The 21,096-nt window shown below is 42.6% G+C and overlaps 1 protein-coding gene across 1 annotated transcript; it reads left to right on the top strand.

The window, feature by feature from the left end:
• The first annotated feature begins 1,364 nt into the window (after positions 1-1,364).
• On the top strand, positions 1,365-18,179 carry LOC138652228 (cysteine-rich motor neuron 1 protein-like). Its single transcript, XM_069742997.1, has 6 exons — positions 1,365-1,515; positions 2,085-2,229; positions 7,924-8,300; positions 13,884-14,063; positions 17,032-17,169; positions 17,478-18,179. Exons 1-6 carry the CDS (start codon positions 1,365-1,367, stop codon positions 17,717-17,719), a joined length of 1,233 nt encoding a protein of 410 aa, XP_069599098.1. The 3' UTR covers positions 17,720-18,179.
• Positions 18,180-21,096: the final 2,917 nt, after the last annotated feature.

Below are 21,096 nucleotides of genomic sequence, written 5' to 3' on the forward strand. Positions count from 1 at the left end.
CCCCATTGTAAGGTGCGGGGAGGTGGGGGCGGAGTTCCGGCCGCGGATGCGCGGTCGGAAAAAGCGGTCCGTCAAGAGCAAAAAACGTTACATGTAGCGTTTTTTGCTCCCGACAGTCCGCAGAAGCACGACGCATCCGTCGCACGACGGATGCGACGTGTGGCAATCCGTCGCAATGCGTCGTCAATACAAGTCTATGGGGAAAAAAACGCATCTTGCAAGCACTTTTGCAGGATGCGTTTTTTCTGCAAAACGACGCATTGTGACGGATTGCAGTTAACGCTAGTGTGAAAGTAGCCTTAGCCTCACGCTGTATTTCCTAACTAGCAGCACCCTCCACCGGCTGATTGACAGGTCAGTGACCAGTGTACCAGAGCAAACGACCTGTCAACCAGCCAGGGGGGGAGGAGAAATACAACATGAGTCTGAGAAGCTGTAAGTGCGTCACCAGGCTCGTTTTCCTGCAGCGGATTCGTCATCAATTTTGCTGCCTTTCAAGTATAGAGAGCAGGACACTTCCTCTCCCAGAGAATGGAAATGTCACTCCTTTGACTGCTTCAAGGTTTCTGAACCCAGAAGTGGTTACAAAATGGTGACACAAGATGGAACTGGTGCACAAGTCTTGTTAGATGTTCATTTTACGGGGCACTTTGGCGGCTTTTTTTTGTCAGATTCCAGGTGTAATCCACCTGAAAATGGCGCTGCGTGGACATACCTTCAAGGGTGTGTTCACAAAGAGCTAAAGCTGATCAGTATCAAAAGACTATAGATGTCCATACCCTAGTCCTTGTCAAAAGCATGTACGAGACACTATATTTGCATACTGTCCATTACTTACCAGCGTGAGCCTCATTCTAAATTATTACTTGCTCAGGTTTTTTTACACAGTCCCTGTTGACCAATAATTAAAATATATCGTACTTCTGAGAGTTCACTGCTGCACAAGACGTCAGTTTGGATCTTGTCCTTCATGGGCTTAATAGGGGACATTCAGTTTTCCATTTATACAATATATGACAAAAGTGAGTACACCCCTGACATTTTTGTAAATGTTTTCTTATATCTTTTCATGGGACCAAACTAAAGATCTGACACTTTGATACAATGTAAAGTTGTCGGTGTACAGCTTGAATAAAAGCGCAAATTTGGAGTTCCCTTTAAATTACTCAACACACAGCCATTAACGTCAAAACCTTTGGCAACTAAGTGAAAATGGCCAAATTGTGCCAAACTGGCCGGTTTCCCTCCCCAGTGTCATGTGACTCCTTAGTCTTGAAAGGTCTCAGGTGTGAATGGGGGGCAGGTGTGTTACATTTGGTGTTATCGCTCTCACACGCTCTAATACTGGTCACGGGAAGTTCAACATGTCTCCTCATGGCAAAGAACTCTCTGAGGATCTGAAGAAAAGAATTGTTGCTCTACATAAAGATGGCCGAGGCTATAAGAAGATCGCCAACACCCTGACATTTAGCTGTAGCACTGTGGCCAAGACCATACAGCGATGTAACAAGACGGGTACCACTCAGAACAGTCCTCGCCATGGTTGACCAAAGAGGTTGAGTGCACGTGCTCAGCGTCATATCTTCAATGTTGTCCCGTGAAAAGATAGAATAGAATATTTAAAAAAATGTCAGGGGGTGTACTTATTTTCGTGATATAATGCAAATAAATACAGCAGGCGGAATAAGTATTGAACACGCCATCAATATTCTAAGTAAATATATTTTTAAAGTTGCTGTTGACATGAAATTCTCACCAAATGTCGGTAACCACCCATCTAATCCAAAACGGGCAAAGAAATCAAACCACAGATGTCCATAAATTGTTATGTGTAATAATGAGAAATGACACAGGGGAAGAGTATTGAACGCAAGAAGAAAGAGGTTACATCATCACACGCAGAGGCCGTATAATCCAAAAAGTCTAATAAATGTTTTGTTAAAAATCTCAAAAATAAGCAAGTCCTCCAAAGACGAGAAGGCATGGCTGTTCTTGTGTGATTCATCTGCTCCAAAAAGAATAGGGGGTATAAAACCAATTTTTAGTTATAATGTTTTTTATTTTCTATTTTTCTTTTTTTTTAGCCTACGATCATGTTTTTGTATATCGCTGCACCAGCTATGGCTGTGACCTTGTGGACGGCGAATGTAAATGTGACCATAAATTTGAATACAAGGATGAAAAGAGTTGCCGCAAAGTGATAAGTATGTTTTTTCTTCTCTACCTGATGTACATACTCATGCAAAGTATGTGACTGTGTTACCCCACGACGGGTGGTCAAGTAAGAAGGACGCTTCTGTACCTTCTCATGGTGGCTCTCTAATCGTTCAATGGGGTAATTACTGACAATATCAATCAGGTCAAAATTTTCACTCCCAAATTTGCAAAACAAGATGGGGATTGGGTTGGTCACTATGGGCAGTATCTATAGTTTTGGCTATTATAAGACCAACTATGAATTTTTGAAATGGTAGGGGCTAGGAGAGCGGCTGTGTGCCAATGTGACCTGTCCTGAAGAAGAGCCACTGAAGTGTCCACGTGATTCTGTGGCCACAAAACCCCATACTCCTTATGGGCAGTGCTGTCCGGCTATACCCAGCGAGTGCACGTGCAACTTCAAATTATGCAATTACAATTGCCCGGACGGAAGAAGAAAAGTGATGGCTTGGGAATCAGATGGAATTCCTGGAAGATGCTGCGATAAATTTCTATGCTTACTGTAAACCCAGAAAAGGGACACATGTCAGGCTTCTCCTTGGATTATATAATGGCTTTGGCATTGTGGAAGCCAATGCCAATTTCTGATCTAAATCGAGAAAAGGGACACATGTGGGGCTCCTCCTGGGCGGGTCTAGAAATAAGGAGAGCAAAGAAATAGAGTACATCAAATGCTTACATATTAGAATGTCTTTAGCATTGTACAAGCCAGCACCATAATTAATTTTTGGCATTCATACAAGGTCGTCTGTGTGTCCTCCAACCCCAGCCCTCACTGGAACGATGGGTAATCCGCATGCTAGACCCTCGGGTCACACATCATGACCACCCTTTGTGACCACCTCTTAGCTTTCAGATATAGTCAATGATTTGTTATTTTTCTACATGTCAATAAAACTTTAATAATTATATGATAAAAAGTTCTGAAGCTTTCTAATATAGTTTGGATTTCAATTTCTTATTTATTGCCCTGAAAGCTGTCAATGAGTAGAAGCGTTAACAGTAGCGATGAGCGAATTTTTTCTAAATTCGAAATTCATCAGCTTTGATTAAAATTGATGAAAATTTGGATTTGCAGTTAACTGCTTCTTTACAAATGGCAAGAACTGCTGAGTAGAGATGTGTGGATTGACTTCGCAGTACCCAGCAAGATCAAATGATTTGCGAACAAATACTGCACATTTTTTTCAGTGTTTTATGGCTTTTTCCCTCTATTTCTATGGCTACGTTGTGAGGTGTGACATCCTTTCACGATCAAGATTCACAGCAATGGCTGCTGCATTCCCTGCCTCTGCTTTTATATGTTTTTTATACAATAGTACGCAGTATTCTAAATGTGGCCGCACTAGTTCTTGCCATGGGCATCTATGCCATTTTAATGAATCCGATGATTTGATTTGCCTTGGCAGCAGCTGCCTGGCACTGTTCAGTAAGGTTTGCGTGCTCAAATACCCTCTGTTTCGGTCATAATGATATGAGTGGATTCATCAGTGGAGGATTGAACCAGAAAGTTCAAGTACTCTGCGATCAAATACTGTACAGTTTCTTCAGTGTTTTATTACTTTTTCTCCTTATTTACGGTATATTAATCCACATGTGTTAATTCATAGTTTTGATACCTTCAGTGTGAATTTACAATTTTCATAGTCATCAAAATGCAGAAAAATCTTTAAATGAGAAGGTGTGTCCAAACTTTAGGTCTGTACTGTACCTTTAGGTCACACATCATGACTGACCTGTCTGGTTACCTTGTTTTGTCTCTCAGACATATAAAACTGAGTGGCCAATTGGCTAGAAATTCCAAGACAGCCCGTAAAAATAAGGCACTTTTTTTTACCTGTCCATAAAGTCGTCTGTGATTTTTCTTTTTTTTAAGCTGAAGGTTATTTTGGACTCTAATTATCATGTTACGATTTACAGCGAATGCGACTGATGTCTATATATCAGAATTCTGGGCTGTATCACAGAATGTTCCAGTTGGAAGGGACCTCTGGGGTCATCGTGTCCAACCCCCTGCTCAATGCTGGATTCATTCAACCATCTCAGGCAGATGTCTTTCTGGCCTCTGTATGAAGACTTCCATTGAAGGAGAACTCACCACCTCTCGTGGCCGCCTGTTCCACTCATTGATCACCCTGTAGACATGGATCACTTATAATCACAATCATTTACTATGGTTTTCCAATGTGTCCATAAAAAACTTTGTACGTCTGTGATTTTTTTGATAACTTGTCCAGAAAAAATAAAAAGTCAAGTTGGCAATCCTGATCGTGGGTAAACTTGGGTCAGTTTTAGAACAAGAGTAAATACTTTGTTAACCCTGTGCAAACATCATATAACTATTTTCAGCAGATTTTTCATCACTCATTATTGGGTGAGCGTCAGCTTTCCTCAATCACCAGCCTTTGGACTTAGGTACAGAAGACTGAAGAGGTGACAAACAGACATTGTAAGAACCGAGTGTTGACAGGAAAAACACTGCGGAAAATGGATGTGTTTTTACGTTCCTTTTTTCCCCATTCATATACTGCAGATTTTAAAAAAACAACACTTTAATGTTCATATTTGTAAAGGAAAAAAAACAAGCAGCCTGTGTATGAAGTTTTAGAAATCTCATTCAGTTTGCTGGTAGTGTAAAATTCTACTTTTTTCAGCATCAGAAATGCATCATGTGAACCAGCCCTACAGATTCATACTATATCTTAATGACAATGTGCACAATTTGCAGGTTGCACATCGTTTTTACATTTTCGAGTAGTAGTACGGCTGTATAGGCGCTTGTGCCACAATGAAAATGATATTTTTTTTTGTAGAGATCTGATGCGCCAGTTGTAGGAAATCTAGTGTAAAAGCCATATGCAAATTAGGCGGTAAGTGCACTGGGGCGTGTCAATGCTCCTAAGAAGCTATCCAAGTGCATTGAGGCGCCCCCAGTGCACTTACAGCTGGATTTGCATAGGGCTTCTCATAACTGGTACATTTTTACAAAAAAAATATAATTTTTATTGGGAGACAAGCTTTTATACAGACATATGACTATGAAAAATGTGCTGACGTCTGCAGTCTCAGAATCATTTAAAGGGACACTGTCACCTGAATTTGGAGGGAACAATCTTCAGCCATAGAAGCGGAGTTTTCGGGTGTTTGATTCACCCTTTCCTTACCCGCTGGCTGCATGCTGGCTGCAATATTGGATTGAAGTTCATTCTCTGTCCTCCATAGTAGATGCCTGCTCTAGGAAATCTTGCCTTGTGCAGGTGTGTACTACGGAGGACAGAGAATGAACTTCAATCCAATATTGCAGCCAGCATGCAGCCAGCGGGTAAGGAAAGGGTGAATCAAACACCTGAAAACTCCGCCCCTATGGCTGAAGATTGTTCCCTCCAAATTTAGGTGACAGAGTCCCTTTAACCACCTGAACTAAATCCATCAAAAGAGCAAACCCTTGCCTCCAGCAGCTGATAGGACTTCACTAGTTACATCAGATGGGCTTGAGATATTACACATCAAATACCTGGACCGGCTAGGGGATTTGCTGTCTTTGATGTTTGATTTCATGTTAGAAATATGGCTAAAGTAAAAGAGTGATCCAAAATTTTAAAGGGATTGTTCACTTTTGGGACCTTTTTTTTAAACTTAAATGTATGTATTTGGAGCTAAAGATAATTCTTGGATCTCATAAAAAAAATGTTTCACCGTTTGGCTTCTACAGACGTTGTTTTCCCAATTCAGCTGGACTCCAATGAAGGAGTAGAACCATCTCGAGGAGGATCACAAGGAAATGGACAGCATGTGACTTAAATATGAGTGTCTGAGCAAAGGGTCTGAATTCTTATGACCATGTGATATTTCAGTTTTTCTTTGTTAATAAATTTGCAAACTTACTGCATTTCTGTTTTTTCTTTCAATCAAGATTGGGTGCACAGTGTACATTATTGATAAAAAAAATGAACTTCTTTTGAATTTACCAAATGGAGGCAATGAAACAAAGAGTGAAAATTTTAAAGGGGTCTGAATACTTTCCATAACCACTGAACCTTCTGTCTGGAGAAAAGAGCTTCGATCTCCAATACTTCTTCAGCATGAGTTGTGTTAGGCCGGTTTCACACGTCAGTGTCTCCGGTATGTGTGGTGACAGTTTCCTCACGTACCGGAGACACTGACTCACATAGACACATTAAAATCAATGTGTCTCTGCACATGTCAGAGTGTTTTCATGAACCGTGTGTCCGTTTGGAAAACACGGAGACATGTCAGTGTTTGTGGGAACGCACGGATCACACAGACCCATTAAAGTCAATGGGTCCGTGAAAAACACGTACTGTGTGAAAAACACGATGCTGTCCATGTTCAGTCCGTGTGCCATGCAAGAGACAGCGCTACTGTAAGCGCTGTCTCCCCAGCTTGTGGTGCTGAAGCCCCATTCATTTCTTCTCTCCAGCAGCGTTCGCTGGAGAGAAGGAATGAAAAATAATTTTTTTAACATTTTTTTTGTTTTTAAAATAAAGTTCCCGGTAATCTAACCCCTTCCCACCCCCTGTGCGCCCGTCCGCATTAAAATACTTACCCAGCTCCCTCGGCGCTTCCATCCTCTCAGCGTCGCAACTCTTCCTGTATGAGCGGTCACGTGGTGCCGCACATTACAGTGATGAATATGCGGCTCCATCTCCCATAGGGGTGGAGCTGCATATTCATCACTGTAATAAGCGGCACCACGTGACCGATCATACAGGAGAAGCTGTCAGCGCTGAGAGGAGAGAGGAGAAATCGCGGGAGCTAGGTGAGTATTTCTATGCAAGGGGTTGGGCGGCGCATGGGGGATGGGAGGCGGGAGCTCACCAGCAAACTTTATTTTTAACAAAAAATAACAAAAACTTGATCTTTCATCTCTTCTCTCCTGCGGGGGAGAAGAGATGAATGCCGGCTTCAGCACCACGCAGGGGGGACAGCGCTTAGTGTAGCGCTGTCCCTCCTGCACGGTCCGTGTGGACCTCAGGCGGCACACGGATGCCGCACGTGTGCCACACTGATGTGCCACGTGAGCACACGGACACATGGACACGGATAATTCCGGTACCGATTTTTCCGGTACCGGAATTATCTGGACGTGTGGAACAGGCCTTAATCTGTGGAGCAGAAGACCTCAGGAGCCGGGCACAACGGGAACACTCAATGGTTTAAAAAAAAAAAGAAGCTTCATCACTTATGTAAATGTTTAGGATTCTTGCTGGGAATGTCGATCCAGTCTGATTGACACTCGGGATCAGGAGGCAAAATTTGCATTTTTTTTGGTTCATGCATTATTTTATTTTGCCTTCTTCAAGGAGTGTAGGAAGGAGCAAATCTCTAAAATGTTTATCCATACTTCTCCCCTTCATTCACATCCTTCTCTTCCATCCATTGGATGAACGTGATGCAACTTAATATCCAACTTTCTAATAAATCTGAACCACGTTGCTGGACGAGGACTGATCTGTGCCCTGGAAAACATTATTTGGAGGGAAAGTTTATTTTAATATTTCCTATATATTAAAAAAAAATACACAGTACAGAGAATAACATGAGATAGGTCCTGGGAATAATTAGTAAAACACAGATTAGTGGCTGGACTTTGTTCCTTTTTGTTTGTATTTGGTCAGGTCAGTGCCCCCCGTGGTTCTTACTGTGCCAACTATTGTGCAATGATACTTTTTTAAGGTTTTAAAGGCTTCTTCAGGCCAAACATTTTACCAGTGAAGTCAAGACAGAGAAGCTTCCCACCAGCAGAAAAACCAAGCTCCAGAACAAGTCAGTGACAATGCTGCTTTTCTTTTTGGTTTTTCTTTTTTCATCGTTTTGCCAGCCGGCAGAGTCGGTCTACAACTGCACAGCATGCCACGAAAGGCAATGTCCACCAATGATAACGCCCTGCCCTGGAAGGGAAGCCATAGATCCATGTGGGTGCTGTCGACATTGTGCCAAGCAAGAAGAAGAGATCTGTGGAGGCTCGGACTGGGAATATGGCTATTGTGACAATCACTATAAATGTGCAGCGATCAATGGCACAGGACTGGTAGAAATCCCCAACATAGGAGTCTGCAAAGGTAAAATTATTGCAATAGAGTAGTAGACAAGTAACAAGAACATGTAGAGAAGGGAGTAGATGTCTATGAGGTATCTAGGGAGCACCCACTTATTTGCCCTTCTCTACAGCTATAGTAGGGAATTCTCCGACAATAGAGGTAACACGTTGTGTTTCGGACCCTCATCCAGTAGCTGTAGTGACTCCGAAGACCATGTGAGGCGCTGTGAAGAAATTGAACATTTCCCACTAATGTCCCCTCTATTGTCTTAACTACACTAAATCTACAAGGCTCACGTTTCTATAGTCATGGTGTCTGCTGTTAATGGGGTTCTCTAATGATTTTATGGGTGACGCTGTGTTGCCCATGTTTACCTCTACTTCACGGTTGTCCTGCGGTTCACTGTTGCTTAGGCTACTTTCACACTTGCGTCGTGCACTGCACGTCACAATGCGTCATTTAGGAGAAAAAACGCATCCTGCAAAATTGCTTGCAGGATGCGTTTTTTCCTCCATTGACTAACATTAGCGACGCATTGCGACGCTTTGCCACACGTCGCAACCGTCGTGCGATGGTTGCGTCGTGTTGTGGCGGACCGTCGGCAGCAAACAACGTTACATGTAACGTTTTTTGCTGCGTTGTGTCCGCCATTTCCGACCGCGCATGCGCGGCCGGAACTCCACCCCCACCTCCCCGCAACTCACAATGGGGCAGCGGATGCGCTGGAAAAATGCATCCGCTGCCCCCGTTGTGCGGCGCTTGCACAGTATGCGTCGGTACATCAGGCCGACGCAGCGCGACGGCCCCGTACGGACGCTAATGTGAAAGTAGCCTTATTCAGATGGTAAATTGGCTGCCAATATAACGTAAAGAGATAAGAGCCACCTAGGAAGGCCGAAGAAGGAGAATTTACGTCTATAGGAATTACAATATATATAGTACTGTGAAAAGTTTTAAGGCAGGTGTAAAAATAATTTTCAGAGTAAGAATATTTTTTTTTTTTAAATAGAGGTGTTAAATTTTTGCCAGTGAGAGACTTTGCTGATGCCGTATAACCATACCTCCCAACTTTTGAAGAACAGAAAGAAGTGATACACTTAGAGCGCCATGGCAAATTTTGCCCACGCCACTGGTCACACCCCAATCCACTCCCATTTACCATTTTATTGTACCCTGGCAGGTGGAGCAGATACAGTGAGGGACATTCAGTAGAGCCAAATCCAGGACTATCCGCTGTATCTGGCGCGATTGGAGACTACATATGAATGGATTAATTCATGGGACTTCCTCGGAGTTATATTTTTATTACATTTTTTATGGGTTTAATAGAGAAAAATATCAATCATGCCATTTTCTAACGCCATTTACCAATCCCTGTAAATAATCTGATTGTGTATTGTGCTGGTGATTACAGGGATACCAAATATGTCTGTGTTATTTTCTGATTTGTGATATTTATTATTTAGAAAAGCATAAAACATGTCATTATTGTAATTGTTTTTATTATTTTTTTAGTAATTTTATAGGAAGTAAAATAATCTCTTTTATTCTCCATCTAGAATACATAGACATAAAAATGCATGTCATGTACAGATGTATCAGTATAATCTGCCTGTGGAGTCAGAGCCTGCAATACAGATTAAGTATACAAAATTCTCCCAGTGATATACCATGAGCTTGTGACTCAATTGCTTTAGCTACTGTCTGTAATGTTGAAGGTTGTGGGTTCAAGACCTGGGGAGACTCACAAAAAAAGAACATTTTGTAATGGCTTTTTCTTATTTTTAGTAGTTTTATGGGAACAAAAAAATCTGACTTTTTCTTCACTTCAGTATACAAGTACAAGGAAATACACTGATGTTTGCAATGTACATGTATAATCTGCTCCTGGGTTCACTGCCTGCAATATATTTCAAGATTAACAAATTCTCCTATGTTTATAATTATGGGTTGTGGTTCGTAGCTAGAGCTGCTTCCTGAGAATATGGAGATGTGAGTTTGAGTCCTGGTAGTCCTGATCACAGTAGAAGTGAATACTAAAGTATAATTTAATTTATGTCAGTGCCGAGAGATGTGGCCTCACCCCCCGTGGAGAATAAGATATGGAGAAATGAAGATGTTGGAGAAAGTTGAGTATTAGAGGTAGGGGTAAAGCTTTGACATACAACCCCTGGCAAAAATTATGGAATCACCGGCCTTGGAAGATGTTCATTCAGTTGTTCAATTTTGTAGAAAATAAGCAGATCACAGACATGGCACAAAACTAAAGTCTTTTCAAATGGCAACGTTCTGGCTTTAGGAAACACTAAAAGAAATCAAGAACAAAGAATTTTTTTAGTCAGTAATGGTTACCTTTTTTAACCAAGCATAGGGGGAAAATTATGGAATCACTGAATTCTGATGAAAAAATTATGGAATCATGAAAAACAAACAAAAAAAACACTCCAACACATCACTAGTATTTTGTTGAACCTGCAGCGCCCCAGGGTCCTTGTCGTTGCAGTAATATCATTTTCTTCTAGGGGGAGTGATGTTACGTCTGAAGACAATAAAGGAGATCACTTTACCAGGTATCACAAACCATTCAACACACTTCACACTCCAGTCCACCAGGGGGAGCTATGCTACTATTTAGTAGGGGACTCTTCACAATTAGGTAAAACTGGTGGTCTGGGTTGGAAATTAGGCAGAAGCTGACTGGGCTTGACCCAGGCAGCACCTGTCAGGCAGCCAGAGGGAAAGGAGGAACATCTAGCAGCTGCAGACAGGAGGGTCCCTGACAGGGGTGGGATCCTGTCAGAGGCCTAGACAGAAGGCCACGGAGCTGCATCAACCCGGCGTGCCGTAACATCCTAAGGAAGGACACAAAAGAGAATTGTATTGTAGAGGATGAGAAATGAAGTCGTAGCAAAAGGAGAGGAAAACCAGAAGGAGTTCTGCCCTATAAAAGGCTGCCTCCTTTCTGAGGTGCAGGATCCGGTAGCCGGACCACCGAGGGAGTAATCATCTCCAAGCCTGGCTCCAGAGACCGGCAGGATAGCTAATTCCATATTAGTTGCCCGACCTTTACCCAGGAGGCATGGTGGCAACTGTGGAGGCCGGGGTATCCTAGAGCTCCTGTAAAAAGCCTCAGGCCATCAGTCATATGGGTTGTTCCTATCCATCCGGGGGACAGAGAGAAAGACATAACACCACCAACAGTTGTGAGGACCTTATGAGAAGCTCAGCAGTAAGCTACTACAACATCCAGGCGCTAGAGGAAGACTACTGATTTCCACCTGGATAAGGGGACTCTGGATTTGCCTTCAGACCATCCGGACTCTGCCTGCCCTGTGGTCTGGTGCTCTGGACTGTGGATGCTGAACCTTCAGTAAAAAGGTAAAGAGACTGCAACCTTGTGTCCTCGTTCTTCATTGCGCCTCACACCATTCACCATCTACACCTCTGGGAAGCCCTGGGGACATACTTCACCTGTGGGAAGGTATACCATCTAGCTGCCATCACATCAGCCCAGCGGACCCCTAAGCAGCGTCAGTCACCCTGACCGAATACCACAGGTGGCGTCATGAACATTTCCCCTTTAAAGACCTATCCCCCTTTTACAACGGATCTCCCGAGGGCCACGGACCGGGTCAGCCACCGTGACATCCCCCTTGAGAACCGAAGGGGCCGGTGCCGAGTACCCCACTGCCCTACGGGGGCGCTCCAAACTACATCTGGCTTTTATAACAGCTTGCAGTTTCTGAGGCATGGACTTAATGAGTGTCACACAGGACTCTTCATCAATCTGGCTCCAACTTTCTCTGATTGCGGTTGCCAGATCAGCTTTGCAGGTTGGATTCTCGTCATGAACCATTTTCTTTGACTTCCACCAAAGATTTTCAATTGGATTGAGATCCGGACTATTTGCAGGCCATGACATTGACCTTATGTGTCTTTTTTCAAGGAATGTCTTCACAGTTTTTGCTCTATGGCAGGATGCATTATCATCTTGAAAAATGATTTCATCATCCCCAAACATCCTTTCAATTGATGGGATAAGAAAAGTGTCCAAAATATCAACATAAACTTGTGTATTTATTGAAGATGTAATGACAGCCATCTCCCGAGTGCCTTTACCTGACATGCAGCCCCATATCATCAATGACTGTGGAAATTTGCATGTTCTCTTCAGGCAGTCATCTTTGTAAATCTCATTAGAACGGCACCAAACAAAAGTTCCAGCATCATCACCTTGCCCAATGCAGATTCGCGATTCATCACTGAATATGACTTTCATCCAGTCATCCACAGTCCACGATTGCTTTTCCTTAGCCCATTTTAACCTTGTTTTTTTATGATTAGGTGTTAATGATGGCTTTCGTTTAGCTTTTCTGTATGTAAGTCCCATTTCCTTAATTCCGTTTTTTTTACAGATCGGTCACAGACGTTGACTCCAGTTTCCACCCATTCGTTCCTCATTTGTTTTGTTGTGCATTTCCTGTTTAGGAGACATATTGATTTAAGTTTTCGGTCTTGACGCTTTGATGTCTTCCTTGGTCTACCAGTATGTTTGCCTTTAACAACCTTCCCATGTTGTTTGTATTTGGTCCAGATTTTAGACACAGCTAATTGGGAATGACCAACATCTTTTGCAACATTGTGTGATGATTCACCCTCTTAAGAGTTTGATCATCCTCTGCTTTGTTTCAATTGACATCTCTCTCATGTTGGAGCCATGATTCATGTCAGTCCACTTGGTGCAACAGCTCTCCAAGGAGTGATCACTTCTTTTTAGATGCAGACTAGCGAGCAGATCTAATTTGATGTAGGAGTTAGTTTTGGGAATGAAAATTTACAGGATGATTCCATCATTTTTTCCCTCAGAATTAAGTGACTCCATAATTTGTGGTAGTCAGTAACCATTACTGACTACCACATTTTTTGTTCTTGATTTCTTAGTGTTTCTTAAAGCCAGAAAGTTGCCATTTGAAATGACTTTAGTTTTGTGCCATGTCTGTGATCTGCTTTTTTTTCTACAAAATTAAACAACTGAATGAACATCCTCCAAGGCCGGTGATTCCATAATTATTGCCAGGGATTGTAGCAGGACATTCCCTCCAAATCTGGGATGGTTGGGCGCTATAGTATATCTGCCTTGTATCTCGTTGCTCTGCTCAGTCTTGCTATTGTGCACGACGTGTAATATGAAACTGTCTTCCACAACCTCACCTTTGTTGCAGATGTTTTCTGTTCATCACCTCTACACAGCTGTTTCTGTTTCAGTTACTTAAACATGAAACGAGAGTCATTATCACCTGTCTGGTATAATAATTGGTTAGTCATACTCCTGACTATAATCCTACAAAGTACCCCATTTTGAGTAAGTGTCCCGAGGAGGTTGATGCTGTTTTGAAGACACCAAGTATTGATGTGACTTAGATTTCTCTTTTGTTCATCACTTTGCATTTTGTTAATTGATAAAGAATAAACTATTAACACTTCTATTTTTGACAGCATTCTTGCTTTGCAGTATTTTTTCTACCTGTCAAAACGTTTGCACAGCACTGAATATTATGTGCAATGTACGTCCAAATCACTCCTCCTTATTTTTCTCTGCTGCAGATATGCCTGCTTACAGAAGAGCCACAGCATACTTTGAAGATGATGATGAGAACTGTCCGGAGCAGTCTGGTTGCTATAAAGTCATGGGGATGTGTGACTGTATCACTAAGCGTACATGCATACCAGACTTCAGCATGTCCAAATACAACCCTCTATATTGTGAACCCAAATATGATACACGTAAGTTTATTAAGGGGAACCCATCAGCAACTTTTACCTCCCGAATAATTTATATGATTGTGTAGCCCTTTAAAATATAAACTAATCAATCCTTTTTATGATCCCAAAGTTCTGTTTCAGCTCTGAAATATTGTGTTTTGAAGCTCAGTCTGGAAGTGAATTGTTGCGTGACGACGCGCTTACAGCTTCTTGGCTTCACGCTGTATTTCCTAATTACCGAAACCCTCCTCCCCCCCCCTCCCCCCGGGTGATTGACAGGTCAGTGACCAGTGTACCAGAGCGAACGACCTGTCAATCAGCCAGGGGGGAAGGTGCTACTTGATTGGAAATACAGCGTGAGTCTGAGAAGCTGTAAGTGAGTCACCAGGCTCGTTTTCCTGCAGCGGATTCGTAGGCAGATTTTCAGCCTTTCAAGTATAGAGAGCGGGTCACTTCCTTTGCTAGCGGAAGCTGCCTGGAGCATGAATGTGTCACTCTTTTGACCGCTTTAAAGGGAACCTGTCACCCCCAAAATTGAAGATGAGTTAAGGCCACCGGCATCAGGGGCTTATCTACAGCATTCTGGAATGCTGTAGATAAGCCCCCGATGTATCCTGAAAGATGAGAAAAAGAGGTTAGATTATACTCACTCAGGGGCGGTCCCAGTTCGGTTCGGGTCCGATGGGCTCCGTGGTCCGGGGCCTCCCATCTTCAAAGGATGACATCCTCTTCTTGTCTTCAGGCTGCGGCTCCGGCGCAGGCGTGCTTGGTCTGCCCTGTTGAGGGCAGAGCAAAGTACTGCAGTGCACAGGCGCCGGGCTTCTCTGACCTTTCCCATTGCCTGCGCACTGCAGTACATTGCACAGCCTGAAGACAAGAAGAGGACGTCATCACAAGAAGATGGGAGGCCCCAGACCGGACCGCGACACCCATCGGACCCGGACCGCAGCGGGACCGCCCCAGGGTGAGTATAGTCTAACCTCTTTTTCTCATCTTTCAGGATACATCGGGGGCTTATCTACAGCATTACAGAATGCTGTAGATAAGCCCCTGATGCCAGTTGGCTTAGCTCGATTTTGGGGGTGACAGGTTCCCTTTAAGGTTTCCGAACCCAGAAGTGGTTAAAAATAGTGACAAGATGGATTCGTCGGCAGTTTTGTTGCCTTTCAAGTATAGAGAGCGGGACACTTCCTTTCCTAGCGGAAGCTGCCTGGAGAATGAAAGTAAAACAACAAATGGCGGTTTGTAGAAGGATTGCTGGCGGCCGTCCCAATGAGGTGGAAATAAGTGCGCAGGTCCCCGCAGCTCTAAATATCCACCTGAAGAAGACGGCGCACGCCCTTGAAACGCGTTGTGGTTTTACCCTAACTGGTGTCTGTGTTCTCCATCTGCGCTCCTGAGACCGGCTATTCTGTTCCTGTTGGAGAATGAACGTGTCACTCCTTTCGACTACTTCAAGGTTTACAAACCCAGAAGTGGTTAAGAAATAGTGACACAAGATGGAACTGGTGCACAGCAATGTCTTTTTGACATGGTTGTGCACTATGTTCATTTTACGGGGCACTTTGGCGGCTTTTTTTTAACACTAGATTCTAGGCGGAATCCACCTGTAAATGGACATACCTTCAAGGGTGTGTTCACAAAGCTGACCAGCGTCAAAAGACTCTAGGCGTCCATACCCTAATCCTTGTCAACAGCATATACGAGACACTACATTTGCATACTGTCCATTGCTTAATAGTGTGAGCCTGGTTCTCAATTATTACTTGCTCGGCTTTTTTTTTTATCCAGTCCCTGTTGATCAATAATTTAAATATATTGTATTTCTGGGCGTTCACGGCTACACAAGACGTCAGTTTGGATCTCATCATTCTTGGGCTTAATAGGGGACATTCAGTTTTCCGTCTATACAGTATATCACAAAAGTGAGTACACCCCTGACATTTTTGTAAATATTTTATTATATCTTTTCATGGGATAAGACTAAAGATCTGACACTTTGATACAATGTAAAGTTGTCGGTGTACAGATTGTATAAAAGTGCAAATTTTGGAGTGCTCTTTAAATTACTCAACACAGCCATTAATGTCTAAACCGCTGACATCAAAGTTGAGTATACCACTAGGCGGAAATTGCCAAATTAGCCATTTTCGCTCCCCGGTGTCATGTGACTCAGTGTTACAAGGTCTCAGGTGTGAATGGGGGGCAGGAGTGTTACATTTGGTGTTATCGCTCTCACACGCTCTAATACTGGTCACGGGAAGTTTAACATGTCTCCTCATGGCAAAGAACTCTCTGAGGCTCTGAAGAAAAGAATTGTTGCTCTACATAAAGATGGCCGAGGATAAGAAGATTGCCAACACCCTGACATTGAGCTGTACCACTGTGGCCAAGACCATACAGCGATGTAACAAGATGGGTACCACTAAGAACCGGCCTCACCATGGTTGACCAAAGAAGTTGAGTGCACGTGCTTAGCGTTATATCTTCAATGTTGTCCCGTGAAAAGATAAAATAGAATATTTAAAAAAAATGTCAGGGGTGTACTCATTTTTGAAATATAATGCAAATAAATACAGCAGGCGGAATAAGTATTGAACACGCCATCAATATTCTAAGTAAATATATTTTTAAAGTTGCTGTTGACATGAAATTCTCACCAGATGTCGGTAACCACCCATCTAATCCAAAACGGGCAAAGAAATCAAACCACAGATGTCCATAAATTGTTATGTGTAATAATGGGAAATGACACAGGGGAAGAGTATTGAACACAAAAAGAAAGAGGTTACATCATCACACGCAGAGGCCGTATAATTCAAAAAGTCTAATAAACGATTTTGTTTTAAAACTCAAAAATAAGCAAGTCCCCCAAAGACGAGAAGGCATGGCTGTTCTTGTGTGATTCATCTGCTCCAAAAAGAATAGGGGTATAAAACCAATTTTTAGATATGATTTGTTTTATTTCCCCTCTTTTTATTTTTTTTAGCCGATTATGATCATTTGTTTGAATATCGCTGCACCAGCTATGGCTGCGACCTTGTGGACGGCGAATGTAAATGTGAACGTGGCGTATGTGACCGTAAATTTGAATACAAGGATGAAAAGAGTTGCCACAAAGTGCTAAGTATGATTTTACTTCTCTACCTGATGTACATACTCATGCAAGGTATGTGTCTGTATTACCCCACGACGGGTGGTCAAGTAAGAAGGACGCTACTGTACCTTCTCATGGTGGCTCTCTAATCGTTCAATGGGGTAATTACCGACAGTATCAATCAGGTCAAAATTTTCACTCCCAAATTTGCAAAACAAGATGGGGATTGGGTTGGTTACTATGGGTAATATCTATAATTTTGGTTATTATAAGACCAATTATGAATTTTTGAAATGTTAGGGGTTAGTTAGGACATAATTACATCTGTTCTGTTACAGGAGAGCGGCTCTGTGCCAATGTGACCTGTCCTGAAGAAGAGCCACTGAAGTGTCCACGTGATTCTGTGGCCACAAAACCCCATACTCCTTATGGGCAGTGCTGTCCGACTATACCCAGCGAGTGCACGTGCAACTTCAAATTATGCAACTCCAAGTGTCCGGACGGAAAAAGAAAAGTGATGGCTTGGGAATCAGACGGTATCCCTGGAAGATGCTGCGATAAATTCCTGTGTCTGTTATAAACCGAGAAAATGGACACACGCAGGGCTCCTACTGGGCGGGTCCAGAAACATAAGGAGAGCGAAGAATTAGAATATGTCAAATGCTTACATAATAGAATGTCTTTAGCATTGCACCATACTTCATTTTTGGCATTCATACAAGGTCGTCTGTGTGTCCTCCAACCCCAGCCCTCACTGGAACGATGGGTAATCCGCATGCTAGACCCTCGGGTCACACATCATGACCACCCTTTGTCATCACGTCTTAGCTTTCAGATATAGTCAATGATCTGTAAGGTTTTCTACAAGTCAATAAAACGTTAATAATTATATGATACGAAGTTCTGCAGCTTTCTAATATAGCTTGGGTTTCAGTTTCTTACTTATTCCCCTGGAAGCGGTCAATGAGTAGAAGCGTTAACAGTAGAGATGAGCGAATCTTTTCTAAATTAAAATTCATCAGCTTTGGTGAAAATTCATGAAAAATTGGATTTGCAGTTAACCGCTTCTTTACAAATGGCAAGAACTGCGGAGTAGAGTTGAGCGGATTGATCAGTAAAGAATCAACGTCACAGTATTGAGCAAGTTCAAATTCTTTGTGAACAAATACTGTACATTTTTTTTCAGTGTTTTATGACTTTTTCGCTTTGAGTTTTGAGGTTTGACATCCTCACAACATCGTAGTTAGCGTGCTCCCTCTGCCTGAACAGTCTGAGAGCCAGAAGGAGGAAGACAGGTGAATAGCGCAAGTGCCGGGACCCTGAGCGACGAGAGGTGAGTATGTGATTTTTTTATTTTAATCGCAGAATATGGGGCATAATTTATGGAGCATCTTATGGGGCCATTATTAACCTTTGTGTAGCATTATATGGGGCATATTTTTTATATGGAGCATTATATGGGACGTATTTTGTATGGAGCATTTCATGGGGCCCATCATGAACTGTATGGAGCATTATATGGGGCTCCTGATTCAATATGGATATTCAAAAACACTTAACCTACTGATGTCTCAATTAATTTTACTTTTATTGGTATCTATTTTTACTTTTGACATTTGCCGGTAGCCGCTGCATTTCCCACCCTAGGCTTGTACTCAAATCATTAAGTTTTCCCAGTTTTTTGTGGCAAAATTTGGAGGGTCGGCTTATAGGGTTGAGCGAAACGGGTCGGCCAGATTCAGAAGTCGCCGACTTTTGGCAAAGTCGGGTTTCATGAAACCCGACCCGACCCCTGTGCGGGGTCGGCCATGAGGTCGGCGATCTTCTGATCTGGAATCGGAATTCCGATACCGAGTTCCGATATGTTTAAGATATCGGGAATCGGTATCGGAATTCATATTTAAGTGTAAAATAAAGAATAAAAATAAAAAAATATTGATATACTCACCCTCGGACGCGCCCTCGTTCTCACCGGCAGCCTTCCTTCCTAAGAATGAGCACCTGAAGGGCCTTCGATGACGTCGCGGCTTGTGATTGGTCGCGTGAACGGTCACATGGGCGGTCACGCGACCAATCACAAGCCGCGATGTCATCTAAGGTCCTTCAGGCGCTAATTCTTAGGAAGGAAGCGTCCGAGGGCGTGTCCGAGGGTGAGTATATTCCTAATAGGTATATACTCACCCTCGGACGCGCCCTGGTTCTAACCCGCAGCCTTCCTTCCTAAGAATCAGCGCCTGAAGGACCTTAGATGACGTCGCGGCTTGTGATTGGTCACGTGACGCCCATGTGACTGCTCACGCGACTAATCACAAGCCGCGACGTCATCGAAGGTCCTTCAGGCGCTTATTCTTAGGAAGGAAGGCTGCCGGAGAGAACCAGGGCGCATCCGAGGGTAAGTATATCAATATTTTTTATTTTGATTCTTTCTTTTACACTTAAATATGGATCCCAGGGCCTGAAGGAGAGTTTCCTCTCCTTCAGACCCTGGGAACCATTAGAAACCCAATGCACTGCATTGGGTTTCGTGTTTCGGCCGACCCCGACTTTTCTATAGGATCGGCCGATTTCACTCGACCCGACTTTTGAAAAAGTCGGATTTCGTGAAACCCGACCCGATCCTATAAAAAGAAAAGTCGCTCAACCCTATTGGCTTATACTCGGGTCGGCTTATACTCGAGTATATACGGTAAATTATCCTCCCTTTTGTTGATTACCTTGCTTACTTTCATATGCAAATATAATATTATTATACATTATAAAATTAAATAGTATGATAACGTTTATATAAAAAAAGACAAAATAATAATTTTGCGATACACTCCCTTTAAATGTAATTACAGTGTAATACCAGATATGACCTAAGGACAGAAGTGGCACTGTTTTGAAAAAAATATATATTTTTCTAATCTTGGACAATCCCTATACTTATTTCATAGTATGTCATGTTTGTAAATAAAATCAGACACATGGAATCTAATTTGGTGGAACCGAAATTTGGGAAAATGGGAAATTGTAAATTAAATATGAATGATACACAAGAAACTCACCACAACATACACAGAACAGACAATGATTTTATTAAATTAAGTCAGACAAATATGTACAACATATTTGTGACCCTACAAGTAATAAATACAGAGAACGACAATCACACAAGACTGCATTGTGCAATATAAACATATACAACACGTGGATAACACGACAGGGGAATAAAATACTGGGGGTCGTCGTACAAAACATTTCTCATATATAAACAGTGTTTAAATATCTCACACATGGCACAAGAGTAATAGACAAGTTCTTCAAAGAAAACCTGACACCACCTGTTTCCCTAAGAAATAGACATTCAATGTCTATAAAAAAAAATCTACGCCCTCCCCTGGACTTTACGATATTGTTGAGTAACATCATTGATTCACCAGAGATGTAATGAGGCTTTTTTTTACAAAAATCAACAGGAAATGGTTCTTTACTGACAAACAAATCGCCACAAAGTGATTTACATTATGATAAACATGAAATAGAAATTAATTGAATGCATAAATATTCATGTCCATTGGTTTGTAAGTCTAGATGGATGGTACTCTATGAACTAGGGTTAGGGTTATGGTTTGGGCTCTGGTTAAAGGTAGAGCTGGGGCTGGAATTAGGGCTATGTTTAGTTCTGGGGTTAGGGGTAGTGTTAGGGCTGAGGTTAGGGCTGCGGTTAGTCCTAGGGTTAAAGCTATGCTTAGATCTGGGGTTAGGGCTATGGTTAGCAGGGGGTTAGAGCTATGGTTGTGGCTCTGGTTATGGGTAGATTTAGGGCTGAGGTTAGAGCTATGGTTAGTTCTAGGGCAATGGGTAGAGATAGGCCTGGGGTTAGGACTGCGGTTAGGGCAATGGTTAGTGCTATGATAAAGTCTATGGTTAGGTCTGGGATTAGGGCTGAGGTTACGGATATGGTTAGGGCTAGGG

The sequence above is a fragment of the Ranitomeya imitator genome, chromosome 10 (assembly GCF_032444005.1).
Source record: "Ranitomeya imitator isolate aRanImi1 chromosome 10, aRanImi1.pri, whole genome shotgun sequence".
Classification (NCBI taxonomy): domain Eukaryota; kingdom Metazoa; phylum Chordata; class Amphibia; order Anura; family Dendrobatidae; genus Ranitomeya; species Ranitomeya imitator.

What these genes read in the sequence shown, in the direction of transcription:
- LOC138652228 (XM_069742997.1), top strand. Translation starts at nt 1,365, where the DNA reads ATGTCTCCTCATGGCAAAGAACTCTCTGAGGATCTGAAGAAAAGAATT. An exon ending in ACAGCGATGTAACAAGACGG is followed by an intron (nt 1,516 to 2,084) that starts GTACCACTCAGA and finishes CTTTTTTTTTAG; the next exon opens with CCTACGATCATGTTTTTGTA. An exon ending in GAGTTGCCACAAAGTGCTAA is followed by an intron (nt 17,170 to 17,477) that starts GTATGATTTTAC and finishes GTTCTGTTACAG; the next exon opens with GAGAGCGGCTCTGTGCCAAT.